Below are 10,000 nucleotides of genomic sequence, written 5' to 3'. Positions count from 1 at the left end.
GCCTGTGTAGCATTTCTTTAGGGAAACATGCAAGATGTTAGACTCGTCCCATTTTTCGGGAACTGAAACAAAAATTTCATGTTCGCTTGCTACACAGGCAACTATCAAGTACAACTTTGCACTAAAAAAAAAAAGGTCATGGTATGTCACTGAAGTTAGTCACCAAACTTGACATGCTATATTTTATGTTTATTGATTTAAGCTCACATTTTTGTTGCAACCATTTACCAGTTTCTCAATGTACTCTTCAACCACATTTTTCTTTGATTTTAGTTGGATCATTTGATACACCTGCTGCTTCAGTAACCAAACAGACATACTTTCCATCACTACTATATTTCCATGAGGAGATAATGCTTGCCATGAATGTACCCCCGTCAATCCCAAAGACAAAACCAGAGAGACGAGACTTGATGCTGAAGGAGGTAGAGAAATTTGCAGGCTGGGGAGTCGACAAATCTCTAGCAAATGTAAAGATGAATTGGATGGACAGAATTTACCTTTCAGTCAGTGACTATGTGGATCGTGTCGTGCGATTTCTCAGAATTGATAAATTATAGCATTCGTACATAATACTATCTATTGTTGGCATTCATTTCTCCTATGATGTAGGTCATGATACAATGAGGAAAAGTCTGGAAGGTTTCAATACTTTTTCCCCTAGATGGAACATTTTTGTGTATAACTGCCAAAATATTTTGTTTGTAAACATCTGGCGAGTTCAAGGGACTCCGGTTTACTAATTATAACGAAAATTAAGCTATGCCTAAAAGAACAGAAGCCAGGACAATAATCACAACCAGGTAGTTTATTTTAAGAAACTGTTTAATATTGCAGTTAGCTGTGGCTAAACCTGGAACTGTTCTACAAAGGGCTCAGACTTGTTTTTCTCTGTAATCTTTAAATATTTTTTGGCCTACCAGTACTTATTCTACACTCGGTGCTAGAGACTTTATTGCATGATTACACCATACGGGTTCTGTTGCTGGCCTATATTTCCTCACAATACAGCTCTTGTGATAGAAGCAGAGATCAAACCCTATGCAAGATCTTTGACTGTCTTTCCAGGAATGAAACCTTGCGATTGATTTTGTTCATTCTCAAATGACAAACATCCTATAAAACAAACCAGCTTCAAGAGTCAACAACACAATGGCAGCCCTATTTATTTCTCAAAATTGCACTCTATAGACCCATACCACTCCATGTCCATATAACTTTTACACATCTAACCTCTCATTTAGTGTGAGGCTAGATGTGCAAAGACGAAGCCTTTATTCCCCACAGAGTGATCAGAGAGGCTGATAAGTGAGGCTGCAGGGAAGTGGAATCACTTATAATAAAGAGATCAAGATTGAGAAACAGTTATCAGTTATAAATATTAGAAAACTGTTCTAGTAAACCAACAGAATCTACAATAAATGGATTTTTAGTGAATTGCGAACCCAACAAAGTTAAATAACAAAATTGTTTATATTCCTCAGTTGATGCAGCCCCTTTCTGTCTAATAGTAAGGTCTTCTTGGGTTATTCTGAAAGAATAAAAGATAGAACACAAACCCTTAAAGTGTATCTATGAAGATCTGACTGACTGGACAGTTTTAGCAATATTACTATGCCTATGATTAACCACTGAATGGTAACGATTAATGATAAAATGTCACATCCAGCACTGAGATTGGCTGAGTTGGTTTTCAGTTTTAATGGCTCAATAAATGCCACTGCAAACATGAGTAGCAGCTACTGTAACAGTAAAAAGCAAAACCTTTGTTTGAAAGTTGCATTGTGGTGTCAGGATAGCAATGAAATGCACTGCACAGTAAATCCTTGGGTGGGTGGGAAACTGCTTGCTTGGGTGAAAATTGTTGAGATCGCATCATGCTAAGTTAAAGAGACATTACAAAAATTAAAATGCCTATGTGTGCACTTGAGTTAACTCACAGGACATGGGAAAGAATATCAACTTAAGTAGGCTTTTTCAGCAAAGAAAACACCAAAACATGATGTATGGCAGAAATCTTCTGACGAACACTCCTTGAAAACTCAATTTCTGGTTCTTGGAAACTCTTTGAATACTCCTGGAATTTTATATACAAAATCCAGCATGAACCCGGGAGGAAAAATATAACACATCATCATTGTTGAGGCATTTGCCTTACCAATGGATTGGGTCTGAATCTGTAAGCTAACATCATCCTCTTTCGATACAAGTCGAACTCATCATCTTCACGCTGTATTTCCCCTGGTTTTTCTTCTCCAAGTCCTCCCAGGTCTTCAGGGCCACGACCTCTATTAGTTTCATTACAAACATACTTTTTAGCCCATGTGACCAATATTATTTGTTTTAATGATGTATCAACTTGTGGATGAAAGCATTAATAAAAAACAATTGCGATATTTCTTGTTTATAGACATTAACGTCACAATACTCTCAATATCCAAATTTGCCAACCACGGAAAAAAGAAGTCATTGTTTCAACAGCCAATTAGGTTCTGGTTGGCATATTAATAGCAATGGATGATGTCACAAGAAACATCGCCAGAAAAACCCTTTCAACTTCGTAGACGAAGGTTGATTCTACCATAGGGCAGTGAGTCTCTGGTAAATCAAAATTATTGCTCAGATTTTGCATTTTGATTTAACCAGTCTTTCTCATTTTGTTTACACCATTTTAAAACTCATTTTTCTTCCAAGAGCATGGTGCCTTTCATTTTGCTTACTCTGAAGTTGAAATGTGAATTACCGGTAATGATTGTTTTTTCAGTGCCGCCAATTGCTGCATGGGAATGGCTTCATAGGTTATTTCAAGTGTCGTGATTGGCTTAATCCACTTTGTTGGAATCTGTTTTCAACATAGCAACTGTTGCTTCAAAAATATACAGTATGTGGTTGCAGTGGAAAGCAATTTTCATTTGAATTTCGGAGTCTATTTATGAAAGGCACAAAGGGTCTATGCAAAATTTTAAGTCTCTAATTTCAATAAGTGCATGCAACCTGGAATTTGACGAAAAAAATTTAATGTTTGTGCTGGGTTTTTCATTTGGTTTTGTTTGATATACAAGATATAAGTGATCAAAACAATGGAAGCCTGACCCAATGGCTGCATAGAATTGCAGGTCATCTGGTCACAATCAACTTCATGTTCCTACTGTACATAATAGATTGCTGCTCTCTGATTGAATGGAATACCTTTCCTTTAGAATTACAAACGCGCATCTTTTTCGACTTTAAAATCCAATCAAAAACTTGGCTGTTTAAAGTAGCTTTTGGTTAGGATTGTGGTTATTTATCGCTTTGAATAATTTTTATTGTAGAATGAATTTAATTAGCAAATTCTGTAAAGTGCCACTGGACCCTACAGAAATGGCACTATGTAAAGCTACATGTATTATTATTATTATAATTATTATTATTATTATTATTATTACTGTAAAAACCCGCAGAAAAGCCACACCCTGAATTTAGCAGCTCAAATTTTGGTAAAAAAGTTTTTTTTTGAAAGATCAAAAGAAATCCAAAGTAGAGTCTTGAGAAGTCTTCTTCATCATCCACTCTTCATCAAACTTAAACTCACTTTTAACATTGAAACGGAAAATACTTCAAAGTCTTACCCACAATTTTAGACTAAATTATAGAATGCAGGGCCACTTATTTCCATATCATTGAATAACAATAGTGCTCATTGTTATGTGTTTCGTTCTTCAAAAGCTTCAGATAATTTGCATATGGATTGCCCTGTGATGGCCCTGAATTCTATAATCGCTCCCAATTTTAGCACTTTAACATAATGAACATTTTTTCTATCAACTTTGGCATAAGGTTGATTTTTTCCTGGTATTTGTTGACAGGAATTTCTTTAATATTCAACAAAGTTTTTCTATAGATTTTTTCATCACAACAAGAATGCAAACGGAACATTCAAAGCTTAGTAACCAGGCATTACTCACATTTAGGTTGGAAAACTGGACACCGGAAGCAGTGTGACGTTCTACGAGTTTACATAACACCTTTTTTCAAATGTTTCCACGGATAAGCCACACCCCCAGGATTTCTAGGGATGATTTTTGGAAAAAAGGTGCGGCTTATCTGCAGGTTTTTACAGTATATATAATTTTATTATTACACGTTTGTCAGGTTTTTGGCCCAAGACCTATCTCTAATCTCAAACACTAACTGGTTTCGCTACTTATACAAAAAGTCATTACTTATTGTTTATCACCTTAGTATTTTACCAAGTACTTCAATCGGTTTGTGAGCTAACATACTTGTTGACAGGAGCTGTGATGCCTTGTCCTTGTGATCCAAGCCCCATTCCTTCCTGCCAGCCAGCTTGCTGGAGCATCTTATACCCAATGTTATCCTCTTTAATCTTATGTTCGGAGTAGTCTGAGAAATCAAACTCATCCAGAGAGGATTCCCCCTTTACATATTTCACCTTGGCAGTGAACTTCTTCAGTTCCTCAGGTGGAAGAAAGTCACCAATGTGATGTTTTCCTTTACCTTTATGTGTAAGCTCTTGAGCCTTATCTGTAAAATAATAATTATGGTGAAACTAGCCACCCGGATACACGTAAAATACAAAATTTTTGTAGCTGACAAAATTACCAGGCATCTTTACCCTATACATTCAGTTGACAGTCTGCCAATTTGAAATCAAAATTTTGCTCCCCTGATTTTAACATTTTCTCTCCAATTTTTGTAAAACTCTGAAAACCCTTACCAAAATATAGTAAAACTTTTGCTACACAAACTCACTAAAAGACTTCAGTTATTTCAAAATGCAAAAAATGACCCCCAGTGGAGCAATCTGACTCTTGTTATTTTGCAGAACAATGTGATGGTTGACCGGTTGGCTCAATTGGTTGAGCATCAAACTATTGTGCAAGGAGGTTGCAGGATTGAAAACTCCAGCCTAACCAACACTTCTGAAGGGTCTTTAAATGACTGAAGAGAAAGTGCAGGGTTTTCTTCAAGTTTTCTAACTAGCAACAGGTTTCTGCTAAGTAGACGTGGGTGTGCAAAGGACCCACCCCTTTATGATGGTGTAGGGGCTTGCACATGGGGCATGGAGTTCTCGGTGTTGTGATCTGTCCTCTGTGGTATATCATGGTTGGGTAGGTAAATGCAAGACGATATTACATGTACATGAAGCTACACCAAACTACTCTACAATCCTAGCGTAAAGAAAGAAATGACAATGATGATATGGAACAAAGTGACTGGATACTGGATGAAATCCTACATGTACTTGAGTGAAAGTTACACCTTATCACAATGATGACAAACCTTCAGTTTTTCTCATTTCTGCTTTCCTCTTCTTGTGTTCCCATGTGCCACCCTCTACATCTTCATCTGAATCATATTCATACTTTGGTTTTTCATTGTTCTGTCTGGCACTTTCCCTTCCAGTTCCTCCCTGACAAGCAGCTCGCTGGGCCAGGATTGTCATGTACATTTGTTGAATCTAAAATGAAATGTGAAAGGCACCCTTGAGACTATAGAATAAGTAGCACTCAAATAAAATAATTTAATCAAGCGAAGCTATGATCCTTGCAGTTATAAATGCAATTTTAGCAATTGTGCAGCTAGACACCTGAAAAATTCAGGACTTCAACGGGATTTGAACCTGTGAAAGAAATCAAATGGAGTCTGAGATCTTATCTACCCAAATAAATACATTGTAAAGCACATGGACTACTCGTGCCCTGTACGGATCCTGAAAGGTGCAAGTCATACCGCTTCTTTCACATTATATTAGCAGAAATAATGAATTCATATTTCTGTGCAGACCTGGGTTTATCCTACCAAACTGAAGAATGCGCAAGTCATTCCAGTCTATAAGCTGGTGACGAAACTGAAGCAGGTAATTATCGGCTACTTCATTACTCCCTGCCTTCAATAGACTATTTGAAAAGGTCATTTACAAAAGCCTTGTTTCTTTGATTGAAAAGAACTTGTAACACCTTGTCGCAATATGCCTTCAGAAAAAGTTGTTCACCTTAACAAGCAATCTTGGACACTGTCAACAAAATACAAAGTAACATGGATGCAGGATTATTTTCATGTGGTGTTTTTATTGATTTAAAAAAGGCCTTCAACACTGTGGACCATACCATATTATTTTCCAACAGAGATGTATCCAGAGGATGTCATTGCATCCTGGCAATGCACTCGTTTTTCTTTTGGACGCATAGAATATAGAACAAAGGGTCCAATTGGACGCAGAAAATAAATCAAACGTTCATGCAAATTACAAATTACAATTATTGTACACAGGATGTTTAATTACTGGTTTTAATCATACTTATCTGACTGGGTACAGACAATTCAAGTTGGTTTTACCATTTCCAACAAAGAAAAAATGTCTTTTGGTGTTCCTCAAGGCTCCGTCTTTACTTTTCTTGATTTATATTAATGATATTTATCGCTCTTCTAACAAATTCAATTTTTACTTATTTGCTGATGATGCAAATCTTCTTTATGCTGACAAACATCTTAAGTTTTTGAAACTGCTGTGAACACCGAACTGGTTAAAGTCTGTGAGTGGCTAAATGCCAACAAATTATCGCTTAATACTGGCAAATCAAACTTTGTTGTTTTTCACCCTTATCAATGCAAGGCTAATATTGATGCAGACCTGAAAAATTTTGACAATGATTTGAAGATGATGACCTGTCTCCAGCATAAAAAACAAGTGAAATATCTCGGTGTCTTGATTGAGACAGCAATCTTTCTTGGAGATACCACATTGATTATTTCTCATTGAAAATAAGCAAGAGTGTTGGGATCATTGCAAGACTCGGGCATTTTGTCCCCATCTTAACTCTCCAAAGAATTTATCGCTCTCTAATTGGGCCATATGTTTCTCATGGTTTTGAATAAAATCTTTATCTTGCAGAAATGTGGGCGTGTAATTATTTACACACACCACACTTCCATGTATTTTTTTTACTTTCCTCACGTAACACGCACATAATTTGCGTGTAAAATGCGCGCAATATGGTGGACTTGCGTGCATGTAATGTAATTCCTGCGGCCAGTACTGCACCTATCTCTCGTAAATTAAAAATCATTTTCCATCAGCACAGGCCTTTGCTTTTGAAAACCCACCTCTTGCTGTTCTCTGAGCTGCTTCTGTCTTTCTTCCTCCTCTTTATTACTCATAGGTACACTGTGCTCAATCTCTGCCGCTACAGCAAGGGCTGCTGCAACGGCTGCATCATTGCCAGTGGGTGAAGAAGCTGGTGGACCTGCTTCCCAGCGACTCTTTCTCTTTCTTTTTCTTTCTCCGCTGCAGCTGTTGGCTTCTTTATTTTCACTTTTGATTGCTCCTGCTCCACCAGTCCTTAAACATTTTACAAGGTTCTTGTAGTACTTGTGTTCTTGGCTATTCACATCAAACAAGAACCTGAAAATTGGGAAAGAATACAGTGCACATGTTCGTTAACCATCATTGGGTATCATATGAAGTATTTATACATTTATGCATTATCTATATTACGCCTTTCTCTTCTACTTCTACTACTACTGGTATAAATAATAATAATAATAATTGATAAAAATTATTATGGTATTGTAACCAAGGTAACTAAGTGGCAACTGTACATTTGTTCCTGTTGATTAGAATGCCTTCTACATTATCACAAAAAATGGTCATCATCCCGCCTGTTAATGCTCAGGGATTATCTTGATGTCTCCTAAACATGGAATAAATCTCCCTCTCCAGCAGAAAAAGGAAAACGTTGGTCCATCCTTTACCTAAGAATCTGTGATACATAAGTTTCCTTCCTTCCGTTGGCTAGCATTGTTAAGTTATTACTTCCCTCTTTCGTTTCTTGTGTGTTATGTCACAAGGTGACTTTTGCAGGTTATTCTTCAAAAACTCATTAATAATTCAGGAAAAACAGCCAATCAGTTGACATCAGGTCATCAATGAAATCTTGTGTGTATGAGCTTTAAACCCAATAAAACACTCTTCATAAGAATTCTTGACACAAAGCATACATATAAGGCATGACTTGTTTTTCCTGTATGCTTATGTTCTCTTCGCAATTTGAAATTTTGTTTGACTCAGGATGGACATGCTTTTTGTGAAATGCTTTTGAAGCCATTAAAAAACTCGCAGGGCTCAGTGTTTTATCAGGTCTAAAAACACTCAGCTAAATGTCATGTTTCCACTTAGACCCAATAAAACATTTTTTTTATATACATAACATCAAGGATGAGATTTTATAATGGGAGAGGGGATGGGGGGGGGGGGGGGGGGGGGGGAGGTAAGAAGTGTTTGATTTTACTTTCTGATAAGAATGATGGTGTTTGTCTGGTTTAAGGTAAGCAACTTACCCAAAGCTTGGATTGTTGGTACATGTGATGCTCTGCATAGCAGCATGCTCCACCTTGTCTCCGCCTCTAACCACTCTGGCTGCCAGTATCTCGATGGTGTCAAGAATGTTCTTGTCCTCTGGTGGGGGAACTTAATTACAGCGCTCATCAGAACACTTTTCTAGCATTTAGCGAGATCAAAATCATACCAAACACAACTGTCTTCATCTTTGTCAAGAATCCTAGGTGAAGTCAGTCAAGAAATCGACAATGGACAAAATGTGTTACAAAGTCCTCATGCTTTTTTCCCCACTTACACTACGATTATCAATTTCATTGCTATCATGCAGATATCAATCGATCGATAGGGTATTCATCGACAGCAATCAGCGTCGGATTGATAAACCATTACGTCGAGTCACTACAGAGAATCACAACCTCAATCATGCTAATTAAACATAAATGAGACCAAAAAATTTCAAATGCCGCAAAAGCACCATAGGTGTTCCCTCTGCGACAACTCTCTGCTGAGTTCAAGGTAATTTAAATTGAGCTTTTGCGGTGAACTCAAGCTTAAGTTTACTGCAAATTTACCATTTTCTTCGACATCTTCGGCTGCCTCAAAAATGTCCGGTCGGGATGCAACTGGTTTCGCGGGTGTCGTTTTCTTCACTGTCGTCAGCTTCATACTGACAAATGGCCGAGAATCCGAAACATCGCCACATGAACCCACCGCACTAGAATCAACACTGGCTGCAGTCTGTGTGTTTTGTTGCTGCTGCATGGCCTGAAACCGGGCGAGGAAGTTGCCGTCATTTAGAAACATTGCGCCGCCCGTTGAAGCAGTTTGTGAATTCCCTGGACTGGGATGAGATGCAGTTGACTGTTTGTTTTGTTCGGTTCTCTTTTTCTCCGCGATCCGACGAAGAAGTTCTTGTTTTTTGTCCTCAACTAACTTCTGTCGGTCCATCGACGCCATGTTGTGAAAATGCTATGTATTACCCATCAGGCAGTGCAGTCCGAAAATAATGTCACAGGAATCCCACTCTTAACTGCCAGGTGCCCCAGGACGCCCTCAGTTGACGTTAGACAGAGTAAATCTGTCAAAAATTTGGTAATATCAACGGAGTTGATAATGTAAATTGGCCACCGTACAGAGATTCTGAAAGCTGACGTTTCGAGCGTTAGCCCTTCGTCAGAGCGAATCGAGGAAATATGGGTTACATGTAGTTTTTATAGTAGAGTGGGAGCTACGCTATTGGTGGTAACGTGGCAACGTGAAAAATAGGAATGTATTAGTTAAATGAAAAGCGTTCGTTAATACCGTGAGGATTAAGGGTGCCGATTTGGAAGATGAATTTTTGTTCTAGATTCTTGCGGCTTTCCGTCGTACCTAGATGTAGGGAAAGGCCGCAGATAGCCATGTGTTTTTTGGAGTGGTTAGGGAGATTAAAATGACGAGCGACTGGCTTAGATGCATCTTTGTCATTCTTCTCAACATTGCGAAGGTGTTCGCGGAATCGGTCACCTAGTCGTCTACCTGTCTCGCCAATGTATAATTTATTGCATAACGTACAGGTTATGCAATAGATGACATTTGCGGAGGTACATGTAAAACGATCGGTGATCGTAACAGATCGCTTAGGTCCCGATATCTTGCTAGTGTTGACAATGCTCG

The 10,000-nt window shown here is 38.1% G+C and overlaps 2 protein-coding genes across 2 annotated transcripts in view; one reads left to right on the top strand and one right to left on the bottom strand.

Moving 5' to 3' along the window:
* The window catches only part of LOC138038755 (large ribosomal subunit protein uL24m-like), a 10,024-nt gene extending 8,297 nt beyond the window's left edge, over positions 1-1,727 (top strand). The window contains exon 5 of the mRNA XM_068884797.1: positions 274-1,727. Within this exon, the coding sequence (XP_068740898.1) occupies positions 274-560 (287 nt within the window). The 3' untranslated portion in view covers positions 561-1,727. The remainder of the gene's footprint in view (positions 1-273) is intronic.
* Positions 808-9,328, bottom strand: LOC138038752 (SURP and G-patch domain-containing protein 1-like). The gene is made up of 7 exons (XM_068884793.1): positions 8,917-9,328; positions 8,344-8,473; positions 7,111-7,408; positions 5,287-5,464; positions 4,266-4,527; positions 2,159-2,288; positions 808-1,531 (listed from the first exon to the last, which is right to left on the bottom strand). The coding sequence occupies exons 1-7, from the start codon at positions 9,299-9,301 to the stop codon at positions 1,505-1,507; spliced, it is 1,410 nt and encodes a 469-aa protein (XP_068740894.1). The 5' UTR covers positions 9,302-9,328; the 3' UTR covers positions 808-1,504.
* Between the last annotated feature and the right edge of the window lie 672 nt (positions 9,329-10,000).

This window comes from Montipora capricornis, chromosome 2, assembly GCF_036669925.1.
Source record: "Montipora capricornis isolate CH-2021 chromosome 2, ASM3666992v2, whole genome shotgun sequence".
In the NCBI taxonomy this organism is placed as follows: domain Eukaryota; kingdom Metazoa; phylum Cnidaria; class Anthozoa; order Scleractinia; family Acroporidae; genus Montipora; species Montipora capricornis.
The sequence above is the reverse complement of the archived record's forward strand: the minus strand, read 5'-3'. Positions and strand labels throughout refer to the sequence as shown.